This window comes from Orycteropus afer, unplaced genomic scaffold (genome assembly GCF_000298275.1).
Source record: "Orycteropus afer afer isolate SDZICR_OR568_19922 unplaced genomic scaffold, OryAfe1.0 scaffold00067, whole genome shotgun sequence".
Lineage (NCBI taxonomy): Eukaryota > Metazoa > Chordata > Mammalia > Tubulidentata > Orycteropodidae > Orycteropus > Orycteropus afer.
In genome coordinates this window covers 11,837,417-11,855,002 of record NW_006921654.1, presented here as the reverse complement: position 1 = coordinate 11,855,002, position 17,586 = coordinate 11,837,417, and the positions used below count along the sequence as shown (strand labels likewise).

At 46.1% G+C, this 17,586-nt stretch overlaps 1 protein-coding gene across 1 annotated transcript; it reads left to right on the top strand.

Moving 5' to 3' along the window:
* Positions 1-341: 341 nt before the first annotated feature.
* ADAT1 (adenosine deaminase tRNA specific 1) lies at positions 342-17,352 on the top strand. The gene is made up of 9 exons (XM_007940375.1): positions 342-510; positions 1,010-1,078; positions 2,438-2,492; positions 3,164-3,294; positions 7,885-8,503; positions 10,655-10,800; positions 11,651-11,750; positions 14,639-14,725; positions 17,220-17,352. Exons 1-9 carry the CDS (start codon positions 342-344, stop codon positions 17,350-17,352), a joined length of 1,509 nt encoding a protein of 502 aa, XP_007938566.1.
* The last annotated feature ends 234 nt before the right edge of the window (positions 17,353-17,586 follow it).

Below are 17,586 nucleotides of genomic sequence, written 5' to 3'. Positions count from 1 at the left end.
GGCTTTCATTGTGAGGAGTAGATCCCACTTCATTAGAAATGTGTCAGACATCCAAGAAAGAATAGGGGGGAAAGAAAGAAAGAGCTTCAGGAAATGGGTTTATCTTCTGGGACTCGTGTGACTCTGGGCATCTTCAGTCTTTCAGGGAAGATGAAAAGGGGCTGGAGATGTAGTAGGAGAATTGACCCACAGAATTCCACGTAGAGGACCGTAGTATGAACATGCTTATGCTGCATTTGAAAGACTGTTGAAGCACTGATTCAGGGTTATAGCATCTTGCGTTGGTTTCCATTCTGCCGCCTCTCATGGTTTTGCTCAGGGCCTCAGCACCCGCTAAGACCATGTGGACTGCGGACGAGATTGCTCAGCTGTGTTACACACACTATGGGACCAAGCTGCCCAAACAGGGGAAGCCTGAGCCAAACCGTGAGTGGACGTTACTGGCAGCTGTGGTGAAGATACAGTCTGCAGCTGACCAGGACTGTGACTCCCCTGGCAAGCCGGTGCGAGGTGAGGCCTTTTCGTCTCTGTCAGGGGTGGTAGCATTGTACATTGCTGTACTGGAATGGTGGCGTCCCTGGGTGTTGTAAATGGGTAACTCACTTGGCTGTAAGATGAAAGGTTGGGGCCTTGAGTCCATCCAGAGGCATCTCAGAAGAAGGACCTGGCAGTTTACTTCCAAAGGGTCAGAGCCATTGAAAACCCCATGGAGTTCAGTTCTACTCTGACGCGCGTGGGGCTGCCATAGGTTGGAGTTGACTCGGCAGTTGGGGAAACTGGAACAGTGGTGGACACAGTGTGGACCACAGTGGTGGATATACTCTCCCTGCCCCTTGCCAGCAGGTGGCCACAGTGCTTCTGGAGGCGGGACACCCACGTGCTGGAACCGTAGTCCTCGGCGGGTAGGCCTGTGGCAGTGCTCTGGAGCAATGAGCAGACTTCATAAACCTGAGGACTGGGGACCATGCAGACCCTGGAGCTCACTTAGTGATTTGTTTTGTCTCCTTAGTGGCAAAGGAAGTTGTCTCACTGGGAACAGGAACGAAATGCATAGGCCAGTCCAAAATGAGGAAGAGTGGTAAGCACCGGTGGGAGTCTAAGCAAAACCTGTCTCAGGAACTCTGAAAACAGGTGTTGAACTTTGCTCCTTTTGTCAGAATAAGAAGTATAAAAATCATCTCGGCACAAAGCTGGCCAGTGGGACCCTGCTCAGACCAGAGCTTCCCTGGGTTAGCTGCTCCACATTGTGTCTGGAAGGCTTCAGAACTCCAAAATGGCAGGTAGAAGGTGCATCTGGAGTGGCTACTGAAGCCCCAGGAAACAGTCTTGAATTCAGTGGAACTTGTGGCACCAATGTGGAAATTCTCGTAGAGATCTGGGACTTCACCTGCTTCAAGTTAGCAGGTTCCTCCTTGAGTTTGGGTCCCTCATTGTCCTGATCTAGCCCCACATAAGAAGAACTAGTTCCCAAGAAGCTAGAGATTGAATTAGATAAAATGAAAGCAGCCTTCATGCTCAGGCAACAGGGAATCATATCACTATGAGCACGGGGGTGATTTTGGGGTACAAAACACCTGGACCCATGTCCTGATAAACCCCAAAGTGGGGTCGCTGTGAGTCCACTCAACAGCAGTGAGGTTTGGTTTGGTTTGGTTTTGATGGATCACTGGTTCTCGACCAGGGTGTCAGGTGCTGGAGATATGTGAAAGGGGCCACCATCTACAGAAAATAGGGACATACTGAAGAAACAGGCAGAGCACTGCAGGTTGAGTAAGTGATCTGAGATTGCTTATGGGGAAAACTTGCATCCAGGGTGAGGTCTTGGGGGCAGCAGGACAGGAAGCGCTCTGATCTCCACCACAAATGCCCGAGATCAGATGGAAGTACTGATGCGGGTGAGTCACGCAGCCCCACTTCCCTCAAGTCCAGAGTGTCCAAGTACTACTGTCTGGTTCTGGGCTCCTTGAAAGATATTACGTTCCTTGCATCCTACTAGTTTTGGAAACAGGGTGTTTGCCAAGCTGGTTGTGAATCAGTCGCACCTTCATTTGTCCTCCTGACATGGGAAATTCCTCCCTCATCCCTTGGAAGTATCTGGAGACATTTTTGGTTGTCACAATTTGGGGTTGCTACTGGCGTCTAGTGATCTTCCAGTGGTACCTAGTAGAGACCAGGGATGCTGTTAAACATCCTACAGTGCACAGGACAGCCCCATAACAGTGTTACCCAGCCCTAAATATATGTAATCCTGAGCTGAGCTACACTGCTGTAAGTAACTAACTGTCTTGCCATTAATAATTGTGATGCTTTTTGGCAAAAGCCCTCTAGAAGCTGCATGGCCATTCCAGGTCCCAGGGGAAGCTACTCTGTTCTACTTCTAGGAACTAAGGCCTCTCCAGGTTCTGTGTCTTCACGTGGTGTCCTGTCTTTGCCACAGGAGACGTCCTTAATGATAGCCATGCTGAAGTCATAGCCAGAAGGAGTTTCCAGAGGTAAAGCCGCATCCCCACAGATTCTGACTCAGCACGTCTGAGGTGGGTGGGCTTAGAATGTGCGTTTCTGACAAGCTCCCAGGTAACATTAAGTCCGTCTAAGGACCACACTTTGAACAACTCTGGTCTAGACCAGTGGGTATCAAGCCTTAGAATCACCTAGAGGGCTCATGAGATCCAGATTGCTGGGCCCACCCCCAGATATTCAGATTCAACAGGTTAGGGGGTATCTGAAAGGTTGCATTTCTAACACATTGCCCAGTGATTGGTGTTGATGGTGCTGGTTCAGAGAACATACTTTGAGAATCGCTGGTCTAGATCATTCTTGTAATTCCAAATCACTACCAGTCCCACTGGGAGCTCTGGTAGCGTAGTGCCTAATGCACTTGACTGCTGACCAGAAGGCTGGCGGTTCAAACCCACCAGCCACTCCTCGGAAGGAAGATGGGGCAATCTACTTCCGTAGTGATACTGCCTCAGAAACCCAAGGAGGGGTCGCTATGAGTCGGGTCCGACTCGACAGCACATAACAGTGACAACAACAACGAGTCCCACTGGACTACAGTAACACTTCCCTTCTTTCTTAGCAGCCCCCTTGTCACATCCTTCCCCTGTACTGTAGGATTGGTTGTTCATTCTGATAACATCCTGGAACTCCCCTCCCGCCCCAGGTACCTTCTCCATCAACTCCAGTTGGCAGCCTCCCTGGAAGAAGATAGCATCTTTATTGCAGGAACTCAGAGAGGACTGTGGAAGCTCAGATCCAACATCATCTTTGTGTTTTTCTCCAGCCATACGCCCTGTAAGTATGTTGCAGTCTTTGGATTGATGGCCCATTGTCTACTTCCTTATGTTTATCTTATGCATGGATATGTTTCTCAAGAAAAGCACCTTTGCCACAGCTGATGGTCCCTTTTTGTGGACAGTTAGGGCAATATACCTAATCACTCTACCATGTTATTTCAGTTCTCAGAATCAGGATTGGAAGGCTTAAGGGCAAAACCCTGGAAGGTCTGAAACCAGTGTGGGGCCAGAAGTCCACAGTTGTACTGTCATAACTTACTCTGATACTCACTCTTATTTATTCATTCACTGAACAGATAACGTATACTACTTGTCAGGCACAGTACCACAGACTGTGTATGTACCAGAATAAGATGATCACTTTGCCTCCCCTTGTAGGGTTTTTCTGGAAATGTAGGCAGACATGGTTAGGTAAACTCTGATGAGCTGTGAGAGAGTGCACACAGTTAATGTGCTCAGCTGCTAACCAAAGGTGGGAGGTTCAAGTTCCCCCAGAGGCACCTCAGACAAAGGCCTGGCTGTGTCTGCTTCCGAAAAATCAGCCGCTGACCAACCTGTGGAGCACGTTCTGCTCTGACACATGGGGTTGCTGTGAGTCTGGATCAGCCGGCTGCAGCTGGTTGCAAGGTGACGTTCAGGTGCTGTGGTTGCATGAGGCAGCATCCCCAGACCCGGCCTAGGGGTCCTTTCTGTCGTGTTTCTCTTTCTTGGAAATGGACGATAATTACTACCTTTTGTAAACAACAACTTCCGGATGGCAGTAAAAATTCCTCACCCTAAAAACTTTGAAATAAGGGTAGAAGATTGTCCTCTGAATATTAAGCTTTTGAAATTATGCGTGCGATTTCAGCAGAGATAGGGAACTGCTGTAAAAAGACAGAATAGCTGTCAAGGCTCAAAGTGCTTTCACACTCTGTTCTTAGCAGTGGATGTCCTGTAATGTGCATATGAAGTAGCCGGGGATCTTGTTAAGACAAAGATTCAGGTTCATTAGGTCCCAGGAGTGGCCTTTGATGTTGCGTTTCTCACCAACTCCCAGAAGAAGGCAGTGGTGCTGGTCTGCAGACCACATTCTGAGTAACTAAAGCCTTGCTGATCCTAGTGGCAGGCATGTCCTTATGGTGAAGATGACGCATCCAGGATCTATGCTAGCCTGATGGCCTACTCGCAGCTACATAAATTAGTGCTCCACAGACTAGCGCCGATCTGTGATGAGAGTACTTACTGGTCCATCGCAAAACAAGAAAAACCAGGAGTGCGTAATGATTTGTTTTCAAAAAGCTGCTTTCTTACATTGAAGTCTAAGGTGCACCTGACCTAAAATATGGTATTTTCAGTGGCCCATATGCATGTGAGAGCTGGACAGTGAATAAGGAAGAGTGCAGAAGAATTGATATATTTGTGTTGGTAAGGGTTCTGGTTCCCTAGTGCCACTCTGACAAGAATATACCACAAAGGGGATGGCTTAAACAAACAGGAGCTTAGTCTTAACAATTTGGAGAGTTTAAGTCCAAGTTCAAAGTGCCAGGCCCTAGGGGCTGGGTGAAAGCCCCTCAACCTTGGGGTCCAGCTCTGCCTCCTGCTCCCGGCCCACTGGAGCTAGAGGTGTTTCTTCACTCAGACAGCTGCTGGCTGCTGAGGCTGAGAAGCCCAAGGTTGACAAGTAAAAAGGCACAGTTCCGATGTTATCAAACCACACGGCAGGCCATTAATTTAAGTCCATTGTAAGTCCCAAGGTCGGTAGAGCATGTCAGGCTGCTGAACAATGACATGGCCACATGCAGGGTCCAAGCATGTCATAAGCTAGAGACCATTCTCAGAGCTTCTCCTTATTTACAGGAAGCACACCACATTCCCTAAAGCAGCTACCCAGCCACTCAACCAGGCCCAGCCAAATTGACACACAAACATAACCACCACAGCAAAGAATATTAAATGTGCCATGGACTGTAGCAGAAAGAACAGATCTGTCTGCTGACAGTAATAGCCAGAATGCTCCTTGAGAGGCAAGAATGACCAGATTTCATCTCTTGTACATTGTTCCTGTTATCAGAAGGGACCAATCCCTGGAGAAGGATATCATATTTGGAAAAGTAGCGGGTCATTGAAAAAGAACACTCTGTGAGACAGTTTGACACAATGTCTGTGATGATGGACTCAAGTAGGGCAGAAATTTTGTGAGTGTGGTGTAGGGCAGGACAGTGTTCCCTTCTGTTGTAGATAGGGTTGTTGTGAGCTGGAACTGACTCAGTGGCAGTAAACAACAGTTTCTTAAAATTTAGAGGTGTTGTGATTTTTACTTTAAATGATGGTAATTGGGACTTTTAAGGGTCTTATTTGCAGAATAAAAAGTTGGCAACCGTCTATTGATCTTAAAATCTGCTGTGAATTTTACTGGTCTGCAAAATCAAAATCTGGAAACCACTGATCAAACTTCCCTAACTCTTGAGTCGTTTTTAAAAGTTGTGACAACCACAAATGTCTCCAGACACTTCCAGGTGTTCAGGGATTCGGGAGGAATTTCCTTGTCAAGAGGACAAATGAAGGTGCTATTGATCCAGGACCACCTTGCACCCACCATGGTGTCTGCAGAAGGAAAGAGCTTGGCCTACAGAGTGTGACTGGCTGGCTCCCTGGGAGCTCTGGTGGCGTAGTGCCTAAGGCATTTGACTGCTAACCAGCAGGCTGGAAGTTCAAATCCACCAGCCACTCCTCGGAAGGAAGGTTGGGCAATCTACTTCAGTAGTGATACCACCTCGGAAACCCAAGGAGGGATTGCTATGAGTCGGGTCTGACTCGATGGCACATAACAACAACAACAAAGTTAGTAAAGTGGCGCCTGGGTTAGCTCCTTCAGGCTTATGTCTGGCTTTCATTAGCCTGAGTCGGCCTTTCACCTTCAGGCATTTGTTGAGATCAGACCTCCGAGCCTGCACTGGAATTGGAACCTGGTGAATTCTCCATAGTAGATGTCACCTTATAAGGTCTCTGGAAGTCAGCCAGTGGGCTCTCTGGCAACATTCCCATTTCTCATCTCTGCTTTTCACACTCGGAGTCATCATTTACACACTTTAGAAAAGCCAGACACATTGGGCCAGGGTTTGAAGAAGTAGCTTCCTTTGCACTTTGCAGGGAACCACAGTGCTTCTCACGGAACTTTGGTTTTCTTTGGTCTCTGTTATTTCTCTAGTGCTGCTGTCGCACAGATACCGCAGGTGGGTAGCTGTGACAGAAAGTGATTCTCACGGCCGGAGGAAGCTCCTTGTCTCTTCTGAGCTTCTGCTCCTGGGACACTTCCTGTGACCTGGCAAGTCTCTTCCCTGTCTTTACTGTTCTGAATTAGTTTAATCTCTTTTGTATCTCAAAAGAGGTAGATTTAAAATACCTTACACCAATCCTGTTTTGTTAGCATAACAAAGACAACTCGTTCCCAGATGGGATTATAACCACAGGGATTTACAACACATATTTTTGGGGGGGACATGGTTCAATCTGTAACAACCCCTTATAAGTACAGAGTACCTCAGAAGCCCCTAAACCAAAGTGGTCAGATGCATTTGGGAAACGCTGGCTGCATGGTTTCCTGCAGGACTTCCCAGTCTGTGTGTGTGTGGGGGGCGGGGGGGAGGGGGTTTATATCGTAAATGCTGCTAATCATCCTGTGAGGTGCAGCAGGCCCCACGACAGAGAATTTGTTGCCAAAATCTCCATAGTGCTGAGATTGAGGAACACTGGTCTAAACCAGTATTTCCAAAACTTCCTTGAGATAAGAGGGACCTGGGACCTTTGTTTGAAAAATCTTGGCTTCAAACTGGTTCATTGCAGTTCAGCCTCTCGCTAAGGATTTGCATTGCCACCCCAGGTATGCTGCATCAGGAGCCACAGTTTAACAAGATGCCTAGGTGATTCTTGCTAAAATATAAAATCCCATTCAGTGGGTCTTGGGTGGAAATGCAAGATCTCATCAGGGGTTAAATCAGAATGACTCAGTTGGAAGCCGTGTTAAAAATTCCGTCCTGGAGATTCTGACTCATTGGGTCTAAGAGGGGCTTCAACAAGAGCCCCAGGTGACTCTTGTCGGGAAATTTTGGCAGCTGCTCTAACTCCTCTCAGGTTAGCTGGGAGTATAGAATTGGCCTTTATTGAAGGCCAAACCAAAAACCCAAACCTACTGCCCGTTGAGTCGATTCCAACTCACAGTGACTCAATAGGACAGAGTAGAACTGCCCCCTAGGGATCCCACGGCTATAAATCTTTCCAGAAGTGGACTGCTACATCTTTTTCCCATGGAGCAGCAAGTGGGTTCAAACCACTTACCTTTCAGTTCACAGCTGAGCACTTTAACTACTGTGCCACCAGGACTCGTCTTTATTTAAGATAGTAACTGTTAAACTTAAGCTTGCATCAATTGGAATCACCTGGGGAGGTTGTTAAAACATTGCTGGCCCTAAGTCCAGTTGCTGATTTAGCCCATCTGCTGTGGGTCCCAAGAATTTGTGTTTTTAACAAGTTCCCGAGGACGCTGGGGTGGCTGGCCTGGGGACCTCATGTTGAACACCACTGATTTAAGAGGTCTCTTCTCCTGCAGGTGGTGATGCCTCCATCATTCCAATGCTTGAATTTGAAGACCAGCCCTGCTGTCCTGTCAGTAAACATTGGGCCAGCAGCCCATCAGTAGAGGTCAGTGGTGATTTGGAAGCTCCTGAAAATAAAAGGAAATGTGAAGATCCTGACAGTCTTGTAGCCAAAAAGATGAAGCTTGGGCCTGGAATCCCTGCCAGGGAAGTTACCAATGGTGTAACTCACCAAAAGAGTCTGGATAAGCAGGAAAGTGGCCAAACCCCACCAGCTGTCAGCAGCTCAAATCTCACCACAGAGGAATCGGCCCCTATGACGAGAGAGGCTCCAAGTGGTGCCAAGGTGGTGGACATCTACAGAACTGGAGCCAAATGTGTGCCTGGGGAAGCTGGAGACTCGAAGAAGCCGGGAGCTGCATATCACCAGGTGGGGCTGCTCCGAGTGAAGCCAGGCCGGGGAGACAGGACCTGCTCCATGTCCTGCAGTGACAAGATAGCTCGGTGGAACGTTCTTGGTTGTCAAGGGGCACTGTTGATGCACTTCTTAGAAGATCCCATCTACCTGTCAGCTGTGGTCATTGGGAAATGCCCTTACAGCCAGGAAGTCATGCAGAGAGCATTGATTGGCAGGTGAGAGGACAGCGGGGGAGGTAATGTAAGAATAGGGCTTTGAACTGGTTCAGTCATGGTCAAAGCAGCAAAATTGGAACAAATCCAACTTTTTTAATTTTGGGCTAAGCAGAAAGATAACTATGGAAAACTTGCAGATTGAGGCCCTGAAATGGGAGACTCAGAAGAGGCACAGTGAGCCCTTCCAGGAGTCTGATGTGAGAGGCTGGCTTATTGCCAGGACTGTGGCCCGTGACACATTCGGAGCAGCATGCTTGCCTGCCATCTTTGAGCATGGTGCTACTGTTTGTGACTCTGGTAATGTCAATTAGCACACTGCCTTTATTTTCCAAGAAGTGTTTAAGTTTCTGACAGGGCATCAACCCAGACTTTTTTCCATTCTGGTTTTAGTTCCAGGACACCCACATTTTACAAATTCGGGTCCATTCTAATTTAACTTCATTGGCCATGACTGAACCAGAAAGAACCAGTTCAAAGCCCAATATGAGAGTATGTCCAGAGACCCTTAAAAAGACCTATGCCTTTTGATCCATAATTCAGTTAAAAATATACTCAGACATTTAGCTTTGTGTGTCCAAAACCAGAGAAACCAGACTCACTGCTGTTGAGTCAATTCTGACTCAGAGTGACCCCTATGGGTTTCCAAAGCGGTAAGTGTTTACAGAAGTAGATTGCCCCATCTTCTTTCTGTGGAGCAGCTGGTGAGTTTGGACCGCCAGCCTTCTGGTTAGCAGTCATGGGTTTACTTCGTGTATAAACCAAAAAACCAATCTCACTGCTATTGAGTCAGTTCTAACTCGTAGCTACCCCTCCTTGGGTTTCTGAGGTGGTATCTCTGTGGAAGTAGATTGCCCGGTATTCCTTCTGAGGAGTGGCTGGTGGGTTTGAACCGTCAGTCTTCTGGTTAGCAAGAAAGAAAAAGGAAACAATCACAATACCCAGCAGTGGGCAGATGGTTAAATGGTTTTAGTTAAAAATATGTTGGATGAACGTTAATAGAAAGAAGGTTATGTTTACAAAGCAATCTAGAAGATAAAATGAGATCATTTTGGTCTTAAAGTATATAGGAGTGGGAGGATGGGACCGAAGTGTTGGTGATCATCTGTCTGTGGGGAGGGCACATGGGCGTGACGGCCAGTGGGTGTGAGGTTTTATTTGGGGTGATGAAATTGTTCTGACTTTAAGTTGTGGTGGTGATGATTGCAGAACTCTGTGAACATACTGAAGATAAGTGAACTGTATACTGTTAATGGGTGAATTGTATGCCCAGGCACAGTGCCCAGGGCTTTTCCCCCGTTTTCCATTCTGGGACGTTAAACTGCTTGCTGTCTGTTCAGTTCTAGACCTGTGTTCTGTTGCCGTTCTGTTTTGCATGGAAGATAGAAGAGAAAATGAAGCTTTTATGTTCCAGGACCATTTTGATCTTGGTGTGTTTGTAGGATTCCTAAGGAAGCAGATGTCAATAAGTTGATACTTGTGGTTTTAAGTTTGTCTAAGCCTATACTGTATCGGGAATTAAGAGTCTCGTGTTACTGAAGTCACTGAGGGGTGATGACTCACTTCTAGAGTTAACCACTTCAGAGTGATGGCAAAGGAGTTTCCTCCAGCCACTTCTCATGGCCTGATTTCCATTCTGGGACTCTCACCTGTAAATCCCCTACACTGATAAATGATTAGATAGCATTTATTGTTGCTGAGAACAGTCTTTTGTGTGGATGTGAGTTCCCAGGGTGATACAGACAGTGAATGCAGTCAGTTGCTGCATTCACAGTTGGGGGTCCACCGAGGCACCTCAGAAGAAAGACCTGTGATCTACTTCCAAAAAGTCAGCCCTTGAAAACGCTCTGCAGCCCAGCTCTACTGGACACGTGTATGAGACGGCCGGACTCAGAGCTGAGCACAGTTGCTTCGTTTGTTTGCGGTCTGGATACACTGTATTTTGTTTATGCATTCATCAATTGATGGGCATGTGAGTTGTTTCCAGTGCTGTGAACATTTGTGGAAAAGTTTTTGGGTGGACAAATGAGCCCGCATGCCTCCTAAGGCCCTTGCCTTGCAATGGAACTCAGGAGTTAGGATTATAACCGCAGTCCCAGATACTGTTGTCTTTCATGAGTGTACCTGAACTGAGTGCATTTCTCTCCCATTTAGGTGTAGGAATGTCTCATCTTTACCCAAAGGCTTCGGAGTTCAAGAACTCAAAATACAGCAGTCAGATTTACTGTTTGAACAGAGTCGCTGCGCAGTGCAGGCAAGGAGGGCTGACAGCCCAGGCCGCCTTGTTCCGTGTGGGGCAGGTAAGTGGTCCTGGTTTGATTCTCCCAGTGGAGTACCCTAGTGGGGCCACCTCCCCCCAGCCTGTCGGTGTTGTCACATGCTGCTGAGGTGGCTGTGACTCATGGCGGCCCTGTGTGCAGCAGAACGAAACACTGCCTGGTCCTGGGCCGTCCTCGCAGTCATTGCTCGCCTGAACCCATTGTGCAGCCACTGTCAGTCCGCCTCACCAGGGTCTTCTCCCTCACTGACCTTCCCCTTCACTGAGTATGATGTGCTCCTCTAGGGACTGGTCCCTCCTCATAATGTATTCAGAGCATGTGAGATGAAGGCTCAGCATCCTCACCTCCAAGGAGCACTCTGGCTGTATTCTTCCCAGACACACTTGTTCTGAAGTTCGTAGTGTCTTGGATTTTCTTGACCAATGCCACAATTCAGATGTAGCCAGTATACCACAGAGTGGTCAGTAGTAGTCTTGGCTCTGGAGACACACTGGGTCAAATCCCTGCTCTTTATGACTCTGGACATAGCATTCTGTTTTTGGCTTCAGTGTCTTCAAACTTTAGATAAAAGGAATAATTTATCAGGGTTGTTAGGCGGATAAATAAGAAAGGACATTTCAGGCATTTACTGTGTCTCTAGCATGCAATTAACATTCAGTGATGGTTAGCTGCTCAAATGATAATGGTGAATCATGAACCACTTTATGCTCTGTAGTCAGGATGCCAAGCGTCAGAGAGACAGTCACCATCTCTGACTTCATACTCAACCCTCGTGAGTCTGCAGAGCAAAGAAGTATTTTATCAAAACGCCTCTGCTGTTTCTTTATAAAGAAAGCTGAGCAGTTTTAATCTCAGAATCATCTTTTCATAGCCATCAGCTGGAGTGCAGTTTCTGACCAGCCCCTGGATGTTACTGCCAACGGCTTCCCGCAGGGAACAACAAAGAAAGGCCTCCGCAGCCTTCAAGCCAGGTACAAGCTCGTGGAGTCGGGGAGTGGTGGAAAGGAAGCCTTGCCCATTAGCAGTCACTGCCACTCCTCCCTCCCGTCAGCCCCTAAAAAAAACCACCATTGTCATCAAGTTAATTCCAACTCATAGGATCCCTACAGGACAGAGTAGAGCTGCCCCATAGAGTTTCCAAGGCTGAACATCTTAACAGAAGCAGACAGCCTCATCTTTCTCCTGTGGAGTGGCTGGTAAGTTTGAGCCACTGACATTTTGGGTTAGCAGTCCAGTGGTTTAGCCATAGTGACATCGGAGCGCCTTCCTCAGCCCCTGGCAACCCTGAATCTACTTTCTATCACCTCATCTGGGCGGTTCTGTGTGTCTGCCCATTCTGCACGTTTCATATGAATCGCCTTTTGTGTTTGGGTTCTTTCATTGAGCATCCTGTTTTCAGTTCGGCTGGGCTGTAGCGTGTCTCCGTGTTTCTCTAATTTTTAGAGCTGAATGATACTCTGTCGTGTGGATGTATCACATTTCATTGATCCGTTCTTCAGTTGGTGGACATTTGAGTGTCCTTTTTTTGCTTTTTGCTGTATGTATTGTGTGCAAGTTTTGTGCGGATATGTTTTCAGTTCTCTTGGGAATGTATGCAGGAGTGGAATTGGTGGGTCATATTGTACTGTGTGTTTAGCTTTTTGAGGGACTGCCACACTATTTTCCAGAGCAGTCATATTAACCTACATCCTTTCTGACACGTATTGCCTGCCTTTTTCTTAGTACTCATCCTAGTGTGTAGTGCTGTTGCATTGTGCTTTTGACTTGCATTTCCCTAATGTCTAATGATGTTGAGCATCTTTTCCTGTGCTTCTTGGCCATTTGTACATCATCTTTGGAGAAATCTCTCTTTACTTCCTCTGATCATTGAATTGGGTTATTTATCATTTTATGGTTGAGTTGTAAGATTTCTTTATTTTCTGGATACTACTACTATATCAGATATATTACTTGCAAATATCGCTTTCTTGATTGTGTCTTTTGAAGCACTGAAGTTTTTAATTTTGATGGAAGTTTATTTTTTTTCTTGGTTACTCATACTTTGGGTGTCATATTTAATAAACCATGGTCTAATCTGAGGTCACAAAGATTCATTTCTATGTTTTCTTCTAATAGTTTTATAATTTTATCTCTTTTATTTAGGTCTTTGATTCACTTTGAGTTGATTTTTCTATATGATGTGAGATAGGGATCCAACTGTATTATTTTACAGTGGGTATCCAGTTGGCCCAGCACCATCTGTTAAAAACTTTCTTTCTCTTGGGGAAGCCTCTTGTGCCTTACCGTTAGACATTTGGACTCAGTAGATCTGGCTTGGAACCTAAGAATCATTTATGAAGAGGCTCTGGGGAAGTGACCACTCTATCACTGAAGGCATTTCCACCTCAGTCTGGATTGAGCTGCTACTGAAGCGACTGTTGTAGGACGCCCACTATTTAAGCATAGTCCTTTGTACTCTTAAGCTACTTTTGTCTTTATTATGCCCTTATAAAAGTTGTATTATAAATGGAGTTTGCAGATGGATTTGTTTCTTCTCTTTTTGATACACTTATTATTTCTCTTCTCAAAACAAACAAGAACTACCACAGCTAAAATCCAGCTTACATCCTTTTGTACTTCATTGAGGTTTTGCTCTTCAGACTAACTCCAAGGGTTCAAAAGGCAGAGGCAGCAGACTGCCTGCCTCCTGGTGGTCAGAGCTGATGATAGCAAACACACTGACCACATAGGGGAACAAGAGATGGTAATATAGGCGTGTTTGACTTTTCTGGGATGTGACTTCGCAGTCCGTTTAGATGTAGAGTCACTGGAACACAATGGTTTTTTGAGGGAAAGGAAGGCAGCTCAGTCAGTCAAAGCCACATCTGGAATGGACTGGCAGAAAGCAAGAAGGCCTAACGAGAAGGGAGCAACACTCACTTCCTTAACTTTCCAAATCATGACCTCTATCCAGAATTTTTAGTTTAAGAGCAAAGGAGTGGCATCCAGAGGCCCATAGTGCCCTTCGGAAGAGTCTGGAGAGTCTGCCTGAGGTGGCTTATCCGAGCAGACTTCTTGACCACGGTTCACCCAGGGAACAGCACTGGGGACTCTGAAACAAAGCTTTCCATTTCTTGTGAAATTGAGGCTCTGGTGGTACAGTGCCTAAGGCATTTGACTACTAACCAAATGGCTGGTAGTTCAAACCCACCAGCCACTCCTTGGAAGGAAGACTGGGCAGTCTACTTCCATAGAGATATTGCCTCAGAAACCCAAGGAGGGGTCGCTATGAGTTGGTGAGTTGGACCCAACTCGACAGCAGTGAGTTTTTTTTATAGTGATCAACTCCCTTGAAAGGAGATGGCCTAAGGTGGCTCTTAGGTATCTAGTACTTCATCCTCAGTCTTTCCTGTGTGAGCCTGTTGCTGTGATGATCCCACTGTTGATGAGATTTCATAAGATGAGATTCGTTTTTGACAGCATCCTAATCAGACCTCCTCCTGATTTTTTCCTTGACAAGTACAGAACTCTGGCACAGTCAAAGCCAGTCACTGTGTTGTAGGAAAACAAGGTCCTTACCCCCTGTTGCAAAGACCCAGTGATCACAACAGGTTGAAGAGGGAAAGCAAAAGAATTATTGAGTATCGATACCAAGGAGACAGAGAGGATCACTTCTCTAAAATGTTACTTAAAGAAAGCAAAAGGGGAAGATAGCAAGTTGGGCCCTGTGATGAATGTCTCCTTTAATCATGCCTGCTAATCTGTTAGATTCTGTAATTTTCCGTGAGGGGCCCCTTCGGCCTTCCACATGAAGCCTGGTATCTGGTAGAGGGCTGATATGCAGGGAGACTTAAATACGCTCTGTCTTCTTTTTGAACAGATCCCGAATCAGCAAAGTGGAGTTCTTTAGATCATTCCAGAAGCTGCTAAGCAGTATTTCAGAGAACAAGAGGCCACGCTCTCTCAGGTGAAACCTGCTTTCTAGATTGCTGTTGACCCATGGTTTTTCACTTTGAGGAAGACTTCTCTTTTGATTCTGGCTTAAGATTGGCAGGAAGCTCTGACAGCACCTTCCATCTCCCATTGCCATCAAGTTGGTTCCAACTCATAGTGATCCTGTAGGACAGTAGAACTGCCCTGGGGTTTCCAAGGCTGTAATCTCTATGAAAGCAGACTGCCACATCTTTCTCCCATGGAGCAGCTGGTGGGTTTGAATCCCAGCCTTTTGGTTAGCAGACACGCTCTTAACCACAGCGGCACCAGGGCTCCTTTTAGCCATTGCTGATTGACCACATGTTCTTCTAGTCCCTTGGCCCTGCTTCCATATGCATGTGATCTGTGATATGGAGGATGAGTGGTTTTCGTGTAAAGTCACAGGAGACTGTGGGTAGAATTGGGGTTTGGCTCATTCCAGGCCCTCCTTTTGTTCTACCTCTAGACAGAGAGCAGGGAGTCCCTAGGTGGCTCACACAGTGAAGTGCTTCCCTACCAGCCAGAAGGTTAGCTGTTCTCACCCACCCAGAGGCATCTCAGAAGACAGGCCTGGTGATCTGCCCCTAAAAGGTCACACCCTGGAAAACCCTGTGGATCACTTCCGCTCTGCACACTTGAGGTCACCATGAGTCAGATCAACTTTACGGCAACTAAAAACAGGAAGGCAGAGCACTGTGTTAATGTGAGTGCTTGGAGAACAGTGTGCTCTGCTAGAAACATTACTGCTTCTCTCTCTTTTGTTTGCATCAGTGGTTGTGAACTGGAGCTCCATAATTTAACTAGCTCTGTAAACAGGAATATAGAGTTAGGACCAGGGGAAAAATAGAGGGTTGTAAAGCCACGTCAGGGGATAGTGGCTGGGAAGCTAAGGAGTAGCTAGAAGCTTCTGTAGGAAGAAACTGGCCACTTGTTAACACCATCACGCATATTTAAGTCAGCATTGATGCCCTGAAGGCATCTGTGGTAGGTTTGCATGTTTCTTATCTGGGAAAAGACTCAAACTGGCATTGGGTGGGTTTTCATACTTTATTCAAAAGAATTACTGCAATAAGGGAAAGGGTACTGTTGCCATAGAAAGAATGTGCCAACCGTAAGATCTGTAAGTATTGCAAAGGTTAGGCAGGATTTTCTTTTATAGGGAGGGGAAAATACAGCTCGAAAGAAAGAGGATAGGAGTAGAGGGTGATGTTCCCAGACAGTTGAGTAGGAAGTATCTTCACACATGGTCATCTGGTTCTCAGGAGAGGCCACTATATTAGGCTTATTCCATTCCTATCCTGATTCAGGCTGAGGGTGATCAAATTGAGAGATCTGGAGGAAGGAGAGAAGTTTAACTGAAGTTTGGTCAAATCAAATTAGCTTGGTCAGTGAGTGCATAGTTCAGCTAATCGTTTATGAAGCAAAGACTGGGCACTTGGAAGGCCTGCCTCTGGCCTTATATAGGTAAGCAGGGGGGCAGTTATCATATCTAAGTGACTTTCCTAAGTCATTGTGAGTTGGAATCATGGGCAGATCGTCTGGGGAAGGATTCTAAGTCACGTGGAGAAGGTGGTTCTCTGCCACTTCCCAGAACACAAAAGGGTGGACCATTTATCCTTCACTGTTTTCCTGAAGCACCAGGGCAGGTAAAGTTTATCATCTTGTGTGTGAACCTTACCCCTTAATCAATGAAATGTTGTAGGAAATTGTTCAAATGATTGAAATCAATGTTTACTACAAGAAGAAACAATTCTTTGTACTAACATGAGCTAAGGAAATAACTGGGTCTTCAATCAAAACATGAGCCTAAGTTTTCCCAGCTGTAAGATGAGAATAGTTATACAACTACATCCTAAGATAGTTGAGAAGATTAAATGAAATACTGCAAGTAAAACACTTAACACACAGCCTAGTTTCTAATAGTCTTTTAATAAGTGGTAACTGTAATTTTTATTTAATGCACAACCATTGCATGGTTGAAATATGTAGGCCACAGAAGAAAATCTGGTAACTGGATAGAACTATTACAAATATTACTGAGTGTGTCACCCATTCTTTGAAGTCACACATGGTCAAGGATTTGGGAGCAATAGGGTAGAAAGAAAGAGGGGAATATGGCTAATATGAAAAGTGCTTTGCTTTGTTAGAGAAAAATGCAGCCAAGAAGTTTCTAATGGTGAGGTCTTCTGGTGGAAATTCTAGACCCTTAGAAAAAATTTAAACTCAAAGTATATACAGTTATTCTTGCTCTGTCTGATTCTATAAGGATTGGGCAGAACTAGCATTCTGTTCATTCTCACCTGTTTTAATCCATGTTTCCTTCTAGTGAACTCCCTGCTGAGGAGGTTGAGTTGCTCTAGGAAAGCATTCCGAAATCCTCTCTACCTGAGTGTCTCGTTACAAATCTGTCCGGGTGGCTGCTTGGGCCTCACATTAGCACTGGGGTGAGCTGTTGAGTACCTGTATGCTTGGTTTTGTTTGTGTTTTAGGGGGCAGAAGCTAGAGACATACCAAGAGTACAAAGAAGCTGCGTCCACTTACCAGGAAGCGTGGAACACACTTCGGAGGCAGGCATTTGGATCCTGGATCAGAAACCCACCAGATTATCACCAGTTCAGATGAGAAGAGAAAGTTTGCAAAAAATGTATCACAGGACATTGTCCAGTGCTCCGAGCAGAACCGCCTTCTTCCTTCATACTGGACAAGACTGAGCTCTTTGGTGGCTGAGTCAGGGAAAAAGCCTTCTAGCAGGGAGTCGTATCTCTTATATAATATGGAAGGAATTCCATAACATAGAGCAGTCTGTACTTGATTGAAGTAGCTCTCTGCTGAAATGGCATCACTAATCACCTTGGT